General features: G+C 41.3%; 1 protein-coding gene across 1 annotated transcript in view; it reads left to right on the top strand.

Annotated features, from left to right (window-relative positions):
* Positions 1-19,054, top strand: part of CHN2 (chimerin 2) — a 193,592-nt gene that overhangs the window by 76,482 nt on the left and 98,056 nt on the right. The window contains exons 2-3 of the mRNA XM_075922141.1: positions 2,064-2,102; positions 11,789-11,844. Of these exons, the coding sequence (XP_075778256.1) occupies positions 2,064-2,102; positions 11,789-11,844 (95 nt within the window). The remainder of the gene's footprint in view (positions 1-2,063; positions 2,103-11,788; positions 11,845-19,054) is intronic.

The following is a 19,054-nucleotide window of genomic DNA, read 5'->3' as shown; positions in this document are numbered from 1 at the left end:
CTTCACATAATATAAAAATAATTATGATGAAGTATAAAGCTGGTTACCTTTGGATTGCTCTAATATTATGTACCTCTTTGATTTGAGAGCCCTTTAAATTTGGCAATGTTGTCTACAACACGTGAAGTAGATTTATTTGAAATTCCAGTCTAGTGGACAACATAAGCAATATATCTGCAAATTGTTGCAAATTATTATCCCAGCAACAACCATGATAATGGCTAGGTTTTCTCTCTGTTTTTAAAGTAGTTAAAAGTGGCATACTGTAGTTAATAATTAACATTTCAAGTAAACAGTTCTTTTTAATGGAGGTATATAAAATGTGTGTATTTATAAATAGATAACCGGAGAGTGGGCTCTTAAAACGTAATTTAATTACATTAGCATAACTTGAGTGGGAGTTTAGTAAATACCAAATGCTTTAATTAGCTTGCATATTTTTATTTAGAAGATTAATTATATGCCCCTACATGACTGTGTACAGATTTTAGCAATATGACAGGTTAGTATACGTGACCCCTTTAAACACTTTAGAAGCAGCTATACACTAAACTGTTAGTGTTCAAGCTGGGTAGGTTACTGATAGTGAAGTACCTGAGGATCTCTGGATACTGAAGTCTGAAACCTTTATACTTGAGCTAAAATATCCAAGTCTGTTGGGCCAGGGTACAGCAGGTTTGCCCAGACAGCATGGCTGTCTGTCCTCATCTGCTGATGGGTGGGGTATTTAGATGAACCTGCTACTTCAGTTCAGGTAGTAGAGACTCACGCTTTTAGAGCATGAAGTCTGAGGTCAGGCCTACACTAGTCCTGGAAGATCGGGTTAAGGAACGCAACTCCAGCTACGTAAAATACATAGTTGGAATTGGCTTACCTTAAGCCAAGTTTGGCGCTGTCTTCATAGGGGAAAAACTTTAAAAACAACTAATAGTCCTGAAGCACCTTAGAGACTAACAAAAAATGCAGTTGGTATCATTAGCTTTTGTGTGCACAACCCACTTCTTGAGATGAACGCCAATGGGAGCAAATATTTGCATTGGTTTCCCTTACTACTCACGACTGCCAGGAGTACCGGCACTGACCAGAGCTGCCCTCAGAGTTCAATTTAGTGGGTCTTCAGCGCTAAATCGAATGCCAGAAGACTTGGCGTAAGGTTCAGTTCCCACTGAGAACAACTTTAATGGGGGCCTCAGGTAATGGTTATAGTAACACAAAGCATCAGCTTCTAGTCTCCTGTGTTTGTTTGTTCTTTGCATCAGTGGATAATAATTGTAGTCTTTTACATTCAGTTGCAGTTTTTCCACTCTACATTTTTTATTGTTGATGCAGTTTTGTGGAAAAACTGTAAATGACACACTGTTTTAAATATAAGGAAATTAATTGAATCATCCCTGTTGTAACTAGTGTTCCCTGTAAGTTATGTGCTTGTGAGGCTGCTCAGAAGAGATTCAGATTCAGATGCTGCCCAGCTGATTAACAGAGTACCCATAGCTAGGTTTTGTTTCTCCTGGTGGTGCACATTCACACATACCTTGGTGCACATAAAAATTTTTTATCTGCACATAGATGGAAAAACTCACACATGGATGGAAATATTAGAGGGAACGTTGGTTGTAATCATCAGATTTGAACACATCTTAGTCAAGTCTGAGTCACACATGGTTATCTGAGTGTTACTTACTTTAAAATCTTGATAAATAGCTTAACAACCTGATCTTAAATCAAATGACAATTTGTTGTATTATGCCAAGCCAACTAAATACTGTTTAAACTCTCTCCCTAGCTGACACAAGTTAATTAGCACTTTTGCTCACAAATATATTTAAACTATTTGAAAATTGGTAATAAATTGTCATCTTTAAATTATTTGTAAAAATGGTATCGAGTCCATAAATGGTGAAAGTGATATTCTCTCACATCTTGAACCATATTGTAAATGAGCATGCAGTTCTCTTGAGAAAGAAATGTAAATATTGCTACAAACTGTGGTCTCTCTACAGAAGAAGTATGTAGACAATTTGAGTGGCCAATTGATTGATTTCTTTTTTTCCCCTTTATTTTAGATGCTGAAGAATACCAGCCTCCAATATGGAAATCCTACTGTGAGTATATAAAAAGTTAGAGTAAATAGAAAAACATCTTCTTAAAAGAAGTTTCAGTGGAAAGTCTTTTCCATCTCTTTACAACAATGGCTTAAGTATATTCAATTCTGGTGAAAGTAGCTGCATTTGCAAACTGAAGTTTTCTGTTTATTCAAATAACAGGTACAATATTGGCTGCAACAAAGCTTTACTGAATGTTATTGTTTTCAAAGATAAAATGCTTCCTTTTTTAAAAAAATTGCAAAATTAGCTATTTTGGGACAGATAGCTTGACCGTACTTGTAAAGGAGTGCTTTAAATCAATGCTTTTAGAGTGCTGGCAAAATTGTCACTTAGGGATGAGAAAAATTACCCCTCTGAGCAATGTATATTTTGCCAGCATAAGCACTGTGCCGGCAGGAGAGCTCATTGAGGTGGATTTATTATGTCGATGGGAGAGCTCTTTTCCATCAGAATAGAGTAGCTACACGAGCGATCTTACACCTGCCTTAGTACAGCTGTGCCACTGTAATCTCACTAGTGCAGATATGTTGTCCTAAGTCTAATTAAGTGAGTAGTCCCTCTAAAGTCCATCAAACTATTGATCTTACTGGTAGGTATATACTCAAGTATTATTTAAATTGAGACCTCAAGGCATTAATCAAGGATCTTTATAAAACTTGAGGCAGTGGTTTCTATATGTACTTAAGTATAAGTAGAGACACACATCTTCTCGGCCTATCAGTGTATAACCCTTCTGCCCGGTGAAGCCAGCAACAGCCCACCTGGTAATCTGAGAAATTCACACAACACCCCTGGGTGCTTCTGAGAGCCAGCACTTGCCCACTCACAAACACAGTCTGAACTTAGAAAATTAACTTTTAATGAAAGGAAGGGAAGTACAGTAAAACTCTGATGGTCCGGCATCTGATGGTCCGGTACTCCTGATGGTCCAGCACCATCAGGAACCCGGAAGTGCTCCGGGCAGCCGGACCATTGGAGCTGCTCTGCCCCCAGCTTCCCCGGTTCAGCCGCTGCTAAAACTGACCAGCGGCTGAATCGGGGAAGCCGGGGGCAGAGCAGCTGGAGTGTTGCTGGGTAGGTCCCGTAGCGCTGCCTCTAGGTGCTGCAGGACCAACCCGGCAGCACCCCAGCTGTCCCCAATTCAGCCGCTGCTGAAACTGATCAGCGGCTGACTGCAGGAAGCCCGGGGCAGAGCAGCTCTACCTCGGGCTTCCTGGAGTCAGCCGCTGATCAGTTTCTGCAGCGGCTGACTTGGGGACACCTGGGGCAGAGCAACTGGGGTGCTGCCGGGTTGGTCCGGTAGTGCCGAGGAGCGGCGCTGCCGGACCATCCTGGCAGCACCCCAGCTGCTCTGCCCCAGGCGTCCCCATGAGCAGCTGGGGTGCTGCCGGGTTGGTCTCACCGCGCCAAGGGTTGGCGCTACCAGACAAACCCAGCAGCACTCCAGCTGCTCTGCTGCAGGCGTCACCGATTCAGCCGCTGATGAAACTGACCAGCAGCGACTGAATCAGGGACGGCTGGGGCAGACCTGGACTATCGGAAGGGGGGCTATGAGGGGTCTAGGGCCAGACCCCTCATAGCCCCCCCCTTCTGATAATCCGGCACCCCCTGAGTCCTAAGGGAGCCGGATTATCGGAAGTTTACTATAGTTGGGCATTAATTTGTGAAGCACCACAAACAGGGTTTATAAACATAAACTAAAAGTCCCACTCTAAGTAGGATGGGCAATGTCCTTTTCTCCTTAGGTTCTTAAGACCAGCAATGTAAATGTCCCCTTCGCATGCCCACCCTTTTCTGCACCCCACTCACAGCTGCCCGTGGTCAGGGCAGATATAGAATTTAGGGTTGCCAGATATTTTCGCAAAAAATACTGAACATGGTGGGGAAAAAAAATTGGTTGAGCAAAAAAAACCAAAACATGCCGATTACCTGGCAACCCTGATAGAATTCAGAGGTGCATCCACAGAGTTCATCTCCCATGTTGGGGGGGAGGAGGTAAAGAAGCATCTTCTTCACTCCACTGATCACTTGCTGTCTGCCTGCTCGTGGCTCTCTGTCTCCACCCTGCTGACTGCTGGTTGCATCTCTCTGCCACAGCCCTGCTACTTGTCAGTTACCATCTGCTTCTTGGCTGTCATTTCTGCCCATCAATCTCAAATGATTTCAGTTCCCTGTGATTTCAACTCTTAGCAAGCAGGGTAGAAGAATACCACCCCAACACAATTAACATAAGAAAGAGGCTCTTAATGATGCCTGTTTAGCTCTGTTCTTTGAACAGGGGGGAAGCAGGTCAAACCAGTCCAGGCAGGGGAGGGGGAGGTAGTCTCCTGATCAGAATAACTGTTGCCCACCCCCTCTTACTTTCATAGAGCTCTGAAAATCGAGGCCTTGCTTAGCTCTGCTAACTATGAGCTTTTTTCCTTTGGAACAATTTAGCACAGTCCTGCGTTTCAGTATTCCCACAGAATTACAAACATTAGTAACCATATTTCAGTGATCCCTGCATTAAATACAAACATAGCTGGTGTTGGGTCACAAATTAATTTAATTACAATGAGCAAAATACCACTCCATCTGCTAAATAATAAATCTAAAGAAAGCAGGAGCATACTGTATTTACACAGAAACACCCAGGGTCTCTCCCCCACCCTCCAGCTAGCTGTAAGGAAAGCATTCTTTCGGATCCTTCTTACAAGAGCATAATTGATTATTAGCCATGCACTTTTTAACAGGGGAGTCTTGAATTCTTAACACACTGCAGAATTTAAAAGGCTGCTGGAAGTCACTCCTTTCTCTAACGGAAGACGGGTGAATATAAGGTTTTCAAATGCCACCTGAGATTGGATCTACAAATATCACATAGAACCCACCTTTCCTGCAGACAGAAAAAATGGTCATGCACTTCAGCTGTGAGAAATGTCAGGTTTTGGTGAGGACCCTCAGCTACTCTGGGCAAGCACCCAAGTATAAAGAGGCAGAAACAAAAAAGAGGAAGGGTTCAAGAGTTTGGGACTTCAGGGCAGCAACAATTCTCTGCCACTGAAGCCAGCACCAGGCTGGTGCTGAGCTTCTTAATTCCTTCTTAGAAACAAGAGAAGAAGATTAGGATGAAAGGCCTGATGGCATTGAGCTTTCTTTGGAGTTCATTTATGTCGTGGTTATATACTGTGCCTTTGTGTTGCTTCAATTTAAGCCACTACTGCCTAGGTCAAGAATTTCGCTCAAGGGGGTAGTATCCTTGACTACTGATACCATTATTGCGTTGCTTGACCACAACAGGTTTCACAGTTAGGGCACGTCTGTACAGCAAGGCTAAAGTTGAATTAAGCTACACTTCAGCTACATCAATTGTGTAGCCTAATTGAAATAACTTATATTTGGCTTTTAGCACTGTGTACACAGCAGGAAGTCGAAGGAAGAGCACCTTTCCTTCATCTTCTCTTACTCCTCATAAAATGAGGATTACCAGGAATCAGAGTAAGAATTCCTCCAGATCAGCATTATTTCAAAATAAAGGCTTATAGTGTAGACATGCACTTTGTTATTTTGGAATAATGTGAGCGTTGTTCCAAAATAACGCTGCTGCGTAGACGTACCCTTAGAGAGCAGGCTGTCTTGAAAAGGAACTGCTGAGTTTCCTTGTATTTATTTATTCCAAAAGACAATTCAAGCCGTGTCCTCTAGCTGTTAACAGAATAAGAGCTGTGCATGCCCTCTAGTGCCTGTACACCAGAGCAAATAATGATTTACAGTTTTGTTAACCCTTGCAAGATACTCAGATTGGCTGTAGTTCATACCTGTACCAAATACTCTCCGCTTACATTTCAAAGTTTTATTCAAGTGCCTTCTTAAAAGCCATTTGTTTAACTTTGATATTGCATTTTAGACCCATTATTTTTGTGACATCAAAGTGCAATTTATCTGTGTTTGTTGCTGAAACAAAGAGCCACTGGCAGTCTGTGGCAGTCTCTAAGTAACTATAAATCCCCTTTTTTGAAGGTTATTTTTTCTAAGGCAAAAATAATAATGAATCATTTTGTTCAAAGTATCTTGTGGTTTTGATCAAGGGGACTTTGTCTCTAAGCTGTCCATCAGAATTAAAAGTAGAAGGAGACTAGGTCACATTTTTAATACTGTCACCAGCATTTATTTTGCTGGCTTTTCAAGGCCCCGTATTTGTGTATCTATTTCAAGACTTAAGAAAAATCCAGCCATTTGTTTTGTTCTAAAGTTCTGAGCACTGAGCAGCTCCACTAAAGGGAATTTCAGCCACAGTGCTGAGTGCTGAACTGCCAGGGAACTGCCAGGCGCTTATCACTTCAGAAAATTAGGTCACTTAATCAGCTATTGAAATATGATCAGAGGAATAATCCGTAGGCACCCTTTAGTAAAATCTCAGCCACAGTATTTGACGTGTATTTGTATTACATCCATAGACTTAAAAATAATACGTATTTGATATGCGAATAAGATTAAACATACGTAGAGCAAGACACAGCTTGTTATATTGTTGATCACACTCACTCTCCTCATTCACATCATCTTCTCTTTGTGTCAGGGGCTGAGGGCAGGGAAACAATCAGCCTCTTTCTCCAGCAGCTCCTCTGGTTTGTCTTGCAGTCAACTTAAAATTAATACATCCAAAACTGAGCTCCTTACCTTTCCTCTGAAACCTTTCCAAGTCACAACATCTCCTTGTCCTTGTTGAATTCACCTGCTAGCCACCATTCAGCAAGTCATTCAGACCTCTGACCTGTGGCCATTTGCTCTGAATGCCTCTTGGTGGTAAGTTTAGCAATGTATGACAAAGCATGCCACTACAGGAAGGATCTGCCTCTCTCACTGCAGGAGCTGCTGCTCCCTCTTCATAACTTGGCCCTCTGGCCAAGAGTGACTCCCCCCCTCCCCCTTCTGGGGTGGAGTCTTTTGAAGTCTCTTCAGGGAGCATCCAGCAGTTGTCACACCTGGTGCCCAGACCTTGTCAGTTCTGCAGTGACCCAGAAACTCTTCCAGTTCACCGCTCTGCGAGTTCCATTTCCATGGTGGTAGGCAGGGGAACTCCAGTTTCCAGCCCAGAGACCTACAACATGCAGCCCAGGTCTGTTTCATCCCAAAATTGCTCCTTCCTCCCAGGGAGCCTTCCAACCCAGCATCCCATTGGCTCTCTTCTCCAATTTGCTCTCTTCAGGATATGTCCTTCCTTCCGGGCCAGGCCTCCAGGTCCTATTCTTTCCCTTGTTTCCCTCCATTTCTCTCCACTAAAAAGAGGTGACTGCAAACTTCTTCTCAGCTGACTTTGTTGCTGCTAGCTTCTTGGCTTTATACTAGCCTGCCCACCCCTGCTCAGGTAAGCTACCACCAATTAAGGCTTTCCTCTCACCTAATTCTCCTGCCTTGCAGCCTCATTGGCTGATTGGATTCGCCTAGACAGCTCAGTCTTTCAGAGGCAGTGTGGAAAGTACACCACACCACTCTTCCTCACCCAGAAGGAAGATCCATTCCTTGCTCCTCTGCTCTGCGGATCAACGTCAATAGCAGCTACTGGATAGTGTCCAACACAGCATCCAATGGAAAGACTACTCAGAACTACTGTTCAGACTAAACCTTAAATGCGTATAATGTAGGAATTTATCCTAGAAGTGGCCAGATCTGCAGAGAATAGCCAAGTTGGTTGAAAAGGCAAAGAAGAACTTACAAACACTTCAATAGTAGACGTCACTCAGAGAACTTCCTGTCCTAGAACCTGGAGACTGTGTTTGTGTCAAACTGGATGGAGAACTCCCTCTGTCACAAAGAAAAGGAATTCTTCGCCCAGATCATGTGAGATTGAAACTGATGGTGGAGAGTTCAACAGAAACCATGAATATCTTCAGCTTATTTCTCAGAAAGAACAGTCAATGGAGCAAACGCTATATAGGGCAAATGCAGAACAAGATTCCAAACTGAATACTGCCCATCATTACAACAAATGAACAGCCAGATGACCAAGTTGTTAAACATTTGGGTCTTGTATAGAAAACCAGTTAGTCAGAGACACTTAATATACATGCTCAACTTTAAAGACAGCGTGACAATGTGAATTTTTTAAATGGGGCAAAGGTAAAAGTAAATGGGGGAGACATGATGGAATACTAAAGCTGTATTACAGTGTTCACTGCTAGGTGGCACCATAAGCTTCAGAAGGGTAGTCTGTAACTCTAAAAATTTAAATAATCAACAAATAATCTAGAATCACCGTAACGACTAACTAAACATGAGTTTTCATGGGCACAACTCACTTCTTCAGATGAATGGCGTTAATAAAGGTCCAGTTCCAAAATAAATAGTGGATGGGGGGAAGGAGGAAAAAAGGAGGGAAATAAATAGTCAATTAGAATGTTCATGCCACATGAAGCTGATAAAGTACAAATTGTTCTTAAGTACCCGTTGTTTGTTTTTTTAAGTCATTAGGATGTGGAATATAGTGTGCTAGTCAGGTAATGTCTTTGTTCATACCTTTGTGATGGGTCCCAAACCTGTCAATGAAGTTAATTTCCAAGGCTTCCCTATTTGACTTGTGGAATTGGAATTGGCACCATGTGCAACATAAGTTACCTGAGCAGATAATAGCCATGCCAGGCAATGCATTAGAGTATCTTAAAAGAGAACAGATAATAGAATCATAGAATTCTGTGCACTGCCTATGCACTCAACGGATGTTGATCCGTAGAGCAGATAATAGCCATACTAGGCAGTGCATTAAAGTATCTTAAAAGACAAGATCTCTTATGCTGCTCGCCATGATGGAAGTTCATCTCTGGAACAGAAGCTTAATCTGCTAGTAGCAGCCCTTTAATCTACCACGTACAAGGAGCACATGACAACATCAAAGCAGTATCCACATTATTATTATTTGTGTTACAGTTGACTTACTGCTTCTTCCTCCATGACATTTCTAAGATCAGACCTTTTTTTCTCCAGCAGCCAGACAAATGTTTTCCAGACCCTCATCTGCTATTTGATTACTGCACAGATGAATTACTCTATGATCTCTGAAAACTACCTCTCCCCTTTCCATATTATACAAAATATGGCTACTAAAATAATCTCATTTTTCATTCTGACTGAATCCCTCCACTGATTATCCTCACTCCACCACATCAACCTGAAACTTCTTATTTGGCTTTCAAGGTTTCCCATCACTGTGCACCTCTCCAGTGTAATTAAGCTCCTCAAACTGTGTTGTTTCACGCCCCCTCCCTTTCCCCTCTGCTCTTCCAGCCTGAAAGTCCCATTTGTCTGTTTCATTCTAGCCACTTCCATGCTGTCTTCCGAACTGCTTCCTATACACGGAACACTCTTGCTGAGCTGTTGTACAAAGTTATTACTTTGTCATTATTTAAATATTTCCAGAAGAACCACTTCTTTCACACCAGGAACAAGAAACAAGATATCTATGTCACATTATACATTGTTTCATTTTTTTTAACCTTATTAGTATGGCTGATTGTTTGTCGTTTTCTTTTGTAGTTGAAAAATGTAATTTTATCTAAGACTAAATTTGCTTTTGGCAAAATTTTAATTAGTGTGGAGGGGAACGGAAGTGAAAAGTTCTGGAAAAAATTGCTCCCCCCTCCCCTTTGAAATAGTAGAAAAATGTCCACATTCTTACAATATTTACTTTCCTAATTCCCACCTATTTTTTTTTCTACTGGAGAAAAAAAGGTCTTTCCCTCTTGTCTACATGCCTCAGTCATCTTTGTCTTTTTAGACTGTGTATTCTTCTGTTCTTTTTAAGGCTGTGTCCTCCATCTTTGGGATGTGCTTAGTGCACTGGGGGTGCTAACGCAATCAAAGTAAATAATAATATGTATTGAATAAAGAATTTCTTACTCCAAATCACTTTTCAAAATGTCAGTACTATTTTTAGATATTTAAAGATTTTATGTTTGAATAATAGTTGAATTTAGTGCTCAGTAGTGTATTCCATATCAAGTTAAATGTCGTGTTATTTTAAAATGTGCTTCTTACACTCTTGTAAGGCCTTGTTTCAGTAAGGAATTTATGCATATGCCCAACTTCAAGCACTTGAATAGTTCCAATTAAAGTTAATTGGATAGCTTAATATAAATATTTATAGTTAGATACAAGTAGCTAGCTGAATCAGCCATGTCTCCAACTCCAAGTATTCAAAATCATGCGATTTTTTTTTTTTAGTAGATGCAGTTTGGGTTTTTTCTAATTTAGTTTAGCATTAAATCTTTAAGGATTGTTGGGGACCACAGTCCCCCCCCCCCTTTTTTTTTAAATGAAAGCTGAGAGCCTCACTTGGTCACATGACTCAAGGAGTTTTGAAAACTACCATAAGACTGAAAAAATTATGGGTGTTGGCAGCCCTGAATCAGGCAGGTCATACTAATTCATAGTATTGGTTATATATTTATTTATGGCCAGATTATACCCTTGTGCATAAAAATCTATATTGGAGACAGGAAATCCTGAAGGATTCTCCTTTTCCATTTCTTGCTGTCGAATCAGGGAGGGTATAGGATTTTTCATCCCCTGCTTCAAAACGAGCAGGGGGCATGACACCCAAAACTTGCATTTTCCCAAAGATTAGTAAAGAAGTCAGAGGAGTTACAAGTGACAGCAATGTCTGCGTGGTAGTTCAGTACCTCCACACTTCCCAAGTTTCTTCACAGCTCTCTTCATCCCTTCTTTTAAAGGGTTAGCCACTCTTTTCCAAGGCTGAAGGAATTCCCCATCACTTACCTTCTTCCCACTACTTGACAACATGCTGATCCGCAACCCATTGAGATCTTGGGATGACCATATCTTCTTTATATATGTACTATATAGAGATCTACATACACAGGGCCTCTCTGCACAGGAGCAAGCCAAGCTTTGGGATTTTTACTGGGGCATTCTATTTGCATTGTAATTGCTTGCTGTCATGTGTCAACCCACATTCACTTCTTGGGGGGTTAATAAGAGGAATGAAGGAGTCTCCTTGAATACCTGAAGGTTGACGAGGGGTCAGCTGTAAGCAACCTTAGGACAAATGAGATCCAGAGTTCACTCAGTTGCTGTCCCTCCCTCTTAAAATAATTTTCACTTTGGGAACTCTTTGGTTGAGCACAATTATCTGAAGTATATTTGAGGATCTTGGGTAGCATATTAAAAGGAAAAGGAAGTGGGGAAATGTTAGTATGTGCTAGAGGGTCTCATTTATACATAAATAGTTATCACTCATTTATTCAGTGTCCACTGATAAGTTTCTAGTGACTTCTTTTGGTAGTTTATTGCATTTTTTCCCTAGACAATTCAAAGATGCTGGAATTTTATTTAAAAAATTCTATTATTAGGCTTGTTAATAATACTGTGCACAACAGAGGAGTTTTATCTGGAAACATTTGGAAGGATTTGTTGAATCTAGTCTTCCAAGCAAAGTATGGAAATGCACAGTGCCAGCAACAATACAAAACTAAATTGAGATTATATGAATAATAAATAAATAAATGTTACTGGTGTAACCAATTCTATCACTAATTTCCATATAAATGACTTTCATATATTCTAAAAATATCTTCTGTACTCTACCTTTTTTATACACATTTGCATTTTCTCTAAAGCATCTGACTAATAATATCTTGTTTGTGTATGTTGCAGTTCTCTAATTTTTATTACATTTTTATTTTTGGCAGTGTATCAGTTACAACAGGAAGCACCACGTCCCAAGAGAATCATTTGTCCTCGGGAGGTCAGTTCTTTTACTGTGTCTTGTTAAATCTGATGAATTGTTAGTAGTGTATTCATATTGGAGATCTTTCCTATACACGGAGAGCCAACCATCTGTTTACATTTTTCAAAATACAGTGAAACATATTTTATACAATTGTTTTCAGATTATAAGGTGAGTCTTTAAAAATTAATATTTGTTAAATTAACACCGGTATGGGAATACACAAGATTTAACCATCATCGAGACCTCTTTCCTTGTCGAGATGCTCATTGGGGTATTATATGACTGTGCTCTATGCAATGCCTAAATGCTATGTTTCCCTTTTTTCATAGTGTTGTAGGAGAAGGTTAATATATCTGCATAATTAAAGATAGGCAATGTGGCTACACTTGATTCATACAGCCTCTTCATAAAAAGTACCTTTTTGTGAAAGGAGGCTTACCTGTCAGACGTTACTAAGAGCGATCAAGCCAAAATATCTTGAATTAATAGCAGTAGAACTTTGTTCTGGCATGTCTTGGAAACCTTAAATGTGTAAAATGTAGGAAATCTGTGAAGTTGAAAGACTGCAGAATAAATGTTTTCTTGCTTGTCTTTTTTTTTTTTTTTTTTTTTTTTTTTTTTTTTTTTTTTTGCCATTCATTTCTCTTAGTTTTTTGCTATTCATCTCTAATTGTCTTTTGAATATGGTAATATTCCTTCCTTCAGTACTGTGTACTTGGTAATTATAAAAATAGGATATAGTACATATATATTGATTTCTCCAATGAATCAATAATTTTGTGCTAGCTTTGGCTAACTAACATGTAAAAGACAAAGTGGTTGCAAACTCTTACAACACAGTTACCATAATAAGTATTAATAATAATAATAATAATAACAACAATAATAATGCTGAACTCTTATTTGTGTAAAACGTATACAGGGATCAAATGCAATTAAAATATACAAGATGTGATGTTAAACCCCCCAAAATATACCAGAAATAATGCATAGAAATGTATCAGTGTGATATTCCCAAATGTCATAATTATATGCTTTGCCCTCCTTCCCCATTCTTTTGTCTGTTGAAATAGCCCCTATCAATGTAATATTTGAGTTGCCATTCAGACATGTATCCTCACGCATGGCTGTGGTGCAGGGAAGTATACTGAGGCACAGACAGATCAAGTGACTTTCCCAATTTCCAGGGAGTCTGCACCAAAGCCAGGAATTGAATGCAGATCTCCTGATTCTCAGCCCAGTGCCTTAACCATAAGACCAAGCTTTTTATACTTTCTCTCAGAGATGCCAGCTACCCGTTGTCCAACAGTAGGGAAAAATTTTGGCATAAGAAGAAAAGCCTTCATGTTCTATCAGCTGAAGGTGTAATCAACCTGAGTGTACAAGATTATAACACGGTGACCTCAACATGGTGACCCTCTGGGACTGCAAAGCACATAGGCCAAACAGCTTTAACAAAACTTATTTTCCCATACCAAACTGATGAGAGCTAGTACTGCACAGTTGTAGCAGTTTTCCAAAGAGAGCCCATTAAGATTTTTATTCAGTGAAAATCCAGATAATCAATTCTTTCACAGCTACTTAGTATCACATCTTCAAAAGAGTATAGGTAATAGGCATGGAAGAGTATCACTCGCTCCACAGTTCTGCCTTATCTACACTCACTCCATTATAGGTTGAAGAAATACAACTTAATCCAGAGGTATAGCAATTAAAAGAATACCACTAGTGGCATAAATGTGTAGGCAAACAGGTCAATCAAAAACTCTGCAGTAACATGGGTATGTCTACACTGCAAACTTAGCTCGAAATAAGCTACGTAATTTGAGCTATGCAAATTGTGTAGCTTATTTCCAGTTCATTTTGAAATAGCTTATTTGGTAATTTGGTGCTGTCTATACAGCTCCAAATTTTGAAATAAACTGCTATCCAAAACAGTCCTTAATCCTCATGGAACGAGGTTTACAGGGACGTCGGAATAGCAAGCCCGTTATATTTTGAAATAACTGGCTTGTTTCAAAGATGCAGAATAGCTATTTCAGGATACTTCTGGTATCCCGAAATAGTGCCTCAGTGTAGATGTACCCGTGCTGTCCTGAACATAGTGCCTTGCTGAAGTAGCTGGATGACTTTTTTTGACAGGTGAGGCATATATCATAAATTACACAAATTCTAGTATACATCCCCCTCCTTACAGTCCTGGTTAGGGATCTCTGGCTCTCCTCTGCCCTTTGTACCTGCAGAGGTCCAATGTCACCTGTCCCCAAGCCATGCGGGGAGTCCTCTGCACTTACACTGTCATGGCCCTGCTCCCTCACTCATCACTCAGGAGTGTGGGAGCTTTCCCCAGGCAGGAACTGTTCAGCAGTGGGGTGATCTTTCCTCTAGCTGATGTTTCCTCCTTCTCCTCTTCCTCCTTTGAATCCTCGCCAAAGGGGAGTTGAGGGAGCCTCTGGTCCGTGTGGGGCCAGGATGACCTTGAACACTGATGTTTTGGCAAGGAGCCCCTGCTACCCTTAAAAATCAGTATATATACAAGTATACATATCTCTGTGTGTGTATCTAATATATAAAGGAGAATGTTTGTGTATTTGTGTGGTAATAACTTGGGCACTATAAGAGCTACCACAACCAAACTTTGCATGGGGTAACCTTTCCTCTGGAGACGGTTTTAAGGTACTTTTGGCAGTGCGAGGAGAAGCAGTTTCCCAGGGGAAGCAGCGGGGACAGTCACTCACTAAGGCCAGCGGCGGAGGCGCGAGGGGAGGGGCAGCGCTCTGAGCAGCAGCTTCCCCACTTGCCTCTACCAGGCAGTTCCACTGCACAGGCGTGTCCGGGGAGGGGGAGCCCCCTCCTCCCTACCGCCCATTATGTCACTCGGCCTGGGCCCCTCCCCTCCGGTGGGAGGTGGCGGCGGTGGCGGTGCTGGGAGCGGCCCGAGGTCCAGGGCAGCTTCCTGGTAACATGGCGGGGAGCCCAGCACCTGCTCAGCGTGGCCCACGGGAGAGGGGACCCTACAGCGCGGCCCCATAGTGCGGCAGGTAGTGGGGTGAAAGTTTCAGGATGGCCGGTGGGGTCGTTGCCCCCCGTGGCACCTGTAGCCCCTGGCGCGAGCTGGGCCGCCCTGCTCACCTTATGTCCCATGCTCGCCCCCTTCTGCCCGCCCCTCACATGGGGCACTCCTGGCAGGACCCCACCGCCTGCCCCAAGCAACCCCGGGTAACTCCAGCTAGTCTAATATATAAAGGATAATGTTTGTAAGTTTGCGCACTAATAACTTGGACACTATAAGAGCTACTGAAACCAAACTTTGCATGGGAGAACCTTTCATCCAGGAGAAGATTTTAAAGTACTTTTGGACCTGATTGGGCCTGAACTCAAGCTGCAAAAATGAAAAAGTAACCCGCCGTGCTGCCCTGCAGGGGCTGCCCCGCCCACCCTAGGTCCTGTGCCTCCCATCTGCGGCCCCCAACGCCGTCTGGGACTCGCCCCCTCCTGCCCATGATGTTACATAAGTGACCCTTCCCTCCCCCCCGCTCCCTCCCCCCGGCATGCAGTGCCCCGACCCCCATGCGAACAACTGCTCGGGCATCTGCCCTGCCCCCTGCAGCCCCGGGTGTGAGCTGGGGCACCCCTCCCGCATGTAACCTCCCCTCTATCCGGGGTTGCACCCCTCCCCCTCCGCCGGGAATGAAGCAGACCTATATTTTAATCCCTATAGAAATCAGTGCAATTTTTCTACCATTCAAAAAAAGATAATGGACTACTGTTTTTTTTACATTTTGTGTCTCCAGTTTCCCGAGCAACGCTGGGTAACTCCAGCTTTTTGTGTGTGTGTGTGTGTGTGTATAGTACCTTTTTAGGAGTTAGCCTCTGAATTCTTTGGTTAGGCTGTGCCTTACTTGCTTTGGTCAATAAGGTGCTACTGCTGTTTTGGGTATTGCAACCTGTTTTAATTCTTTTCTAATTATGAGCCACAGAACTTTTAAATTCTATCCCAATAGCTATTCAACATGGGCAGAAGGAAAGCAAGATTTTGCGGTATCGGAATAGATGGTTAGGCCACACACACACTTGCACTGAAAGATCACTCCTTTTGTTAATTTAGTGGACGTTGTATGGACCCTCCTACAAATGTATTCACCATAATTTAGTCTTTTGTGGCACTTATTTTATTACCCCTATACTTAGATTATGAACCTTATTTCTGTTTCTGTTCACATGAAGTTGCCATACATAGTTGTTATGTACACTATCACAGATATCTGAGAAAGGAAGTTCAGAACTTTGTGCTTAAGATGCTAATCAGTGTTTTTTTTCCAAGACGTTGTTTCAAGGCAACTTCTAAGTATTCTGTATTGATAACTGTTAAGGCCTGATTCCTTATTAAGTGATGCCTTGTTAATGCAAGAGTTCTGTGTCAGTTACATAGAGCAATCTTTTTAATTATAGGAAAACTGATGTTCATAGCCATAGTAACTTATTAGATAACTTAAAACTTGTCTAGCTCTCTGAGGGCAGGTAAAAACGGAGAGAGACTGTTAATACAACTGCTGCCTATTATAAGGGTAGGAGTTTGTTGAAGATAATCTCTTGTTTAGAATTAACACTAAACTACATCTAACTAATATAAGCAGAAATTATACATAATTTTTAACTCTTTTGTACTATAGGAAGACATTTCTCATTTACCATTACTGTTTTACAGAATGCATTCAGAAAAACCTTGCTGTAATCAGACTCATGCTATAACATATCCTATAGCCCAAATAAGTCAAGGTCAACTCCTTTTTTTTTAGCCTGGATTTTCATCATTCCTCTATCTTTCCCATTCCCTCTCTATGTGTGCTCCACATTTTGTTCATCTATTACTAGTTAACTCCATGTTAGTGGGACATTTGTAGAAGTTTTAGCCTTAGAATGCGGAATTCTTCATACTTCTTTTTATGTAGATTTCTTGACCAATTACACTGGAGACATATTTACCTGTCTTCTCCTGATACAGAAAGAATCCATGTAAAAGTTAAGAGAGGACTATAAGTAATTTTTAGCTCTGTATCTTTAAGCTTTCCTACATTATACTCGTTTCCCATTACCATCTGTATAAAAATCTTGTCAGAGAAAACAGGTCATCACTCCAGTGAGATACATGCTGAACTGTAGAGAGCGGGGATATCTAATGATTTCTAATTAATAACCATTGGCAGTGTGAGTACCACGAATATCCTGGCTTTCCAATAATATTGGATTTCTGCCACTATCCTTATTTTTTCTAGATTTCTTCCACAATATTTTAATGATGGACATCTTTTACAAGTAAAAAGTTTACCTTAAAAGCAATGTTCATCTGGAGTGTATGTTCCTAGGACAGTGTACCAATGTTTGCAAGTATAAGGTTATACAATAAAGAAGTCTTTATGATAGAAAATCAGTGTGTCTCTGGGATTATTCTACTGAAATGGTTATTGAAAATGGCATATTTGCAACTAAAGAATTAAAGCAAGGTGTCACTTTTTGTTTTTATACCAGAATAACTTTTTAAATAGCATTCAGCTTGAGACTGCCATTTCAGCATCTTTTTAATTTAAGTGTATCTTGAGTGCGGCTGGTGTATGACTTGGGGACATTTTCAGTAACTGCGGTTAGCTATGAGTTTGCTACATTTTTTTGTTTTTCCATAAATGGAGAGTGAAGAAGAGGGAGATATGAGGGTCTTGAAATGAGTGAAGAAGTTATATCATAACATAGCATATTTAAAAACATATTGTTAGCTTTTACTGTTCTGCTGAGAGCACGTCGTATTGACACAGTGCTTATAACAGTGTTGCAGGTTGGTGGGCTTTCAGGTGTTTGGCCAAACCGGTGTTAGCAACAGTGAGAAAATTGTCTGAAATTTCCCTATGGTAGACAAGGCCTTAGAGCTTTAAACTGTATTATTATGTAGAGAAATGTCAGCTAATTGTTATGTTCATTGTTCTAAATTCCAGCTGGGTTGTGTCTAAAGCAAGGACAAAAATATGGTTCCTAGAAAAAACAGTTTATTCTCTAATTTTGTATGATATTGAAAGGGAGAGAGCCTTTTATTCTCTTGCAGAAATGCATTTCAGCTGAGAAAAGGGCAAGACCTACGTTTCTAAGGGAACAAAATAATATAATAAGAATTAAATAGGGCTATCGTTTAAAAAAATTATCGCAATTCTGAGATTAAAGTAGTAAAACTGAGATGATCGCAGTTTTAATCACACACTGTTAAAGAGTTTATTTAAATATTTTTGGGTACTGATTATATACTTTTGTGTTGATGCTGCAACTTGTGGTGCCTGGCACATGGCGCTGCTCATGGCAAGGTTGTGCTGCTGCATGGGAATTGCATCTTGCTGGAGCCCAAAACCATCCCAGAGCCCTTTAGCTACTCCTGGCTCACAGAGGGTGCCATTTCAGATTTTAGTATGGTGTGAAACAGAGTGTGTTTGTGTTAGGGGCTGGGAGGAGAATGTGTGTGTTAAGGTGGGGGAGGGGGGAGGCTGTCTCTAAGCAGAGCACTAAGGAGCCTGAATGCATTTTCAGCCAGCAGCTCTGCTGGAAACAGCACTCATTCCTCCCCCTGCTCCCCAACCCCCACTCAGCAGTGACTGGGTACACAAGCAGGGGGAGGCCAACACCCTAACATTAGTCCCCTCTGCTTCTGCTCTGTGAAGCAGGACACAGGTTGCCAGTCTGAGCAGCTTTGTCAATTGCAGTTCCATGGGAGGGGTTAGAGGGGAAACAGGAGTAGCTGGGTGGGGGGCGGGGAGAGAAGGGCTCCAGAGTCATGCGTGGACTCCCCAGGTGGTGACCCCTGCCTCTAGAGGTGTGCAATTAACACTCACTTTAAAAAATTAATTAGTTTTGAAGTTAATCCCATGCATATATTGCAATTAATTGGCAGCCATAATTAATGCATAATAAAGTCTTTCAGCAGTGGAGTTTTAACTCTATCACCTAGAGTGCCATTTTGGATGGTTGGCTTATCTTTGATCCTTTAGATGTTTCAAAGTGTGTAAGTTGTAGGATGGCAGGGCAGGGAACATTCCCCGTGCCATCTTCTTATCTAGCTGGAGCTACTGAAAGTGGAGGCAATCTGCAATTAGACAGCACCCTAGGCAGTTTGAGAACTTCAGGTTTTCCTAAGTTTTGCAAATTATATGCAATTCATTGCCAGTGTCTCTAATAAACAGCTCTCCTG

The sequence above is a fragment of the Pelodiscus sinensis genome, chromosome 2 (genome assembly GCF_049634645.1).
Source record: "Pelodiscus sinensis isolate JC-2024 chromosome 2, ASM4963464v1, whole genome shotgun sequence".
NCBI classification, from domain to species: Eukaryota; Metazoa; Chordata; order Testudines; family Trionychidae; genus Pelodiscus; species Pelodiscus sinensis.
The sequence above is the reverse complement of the archived record's forward strand: the minus strand, read 5'-3'. Positions and strand labels throughout refer to the sequence as shown.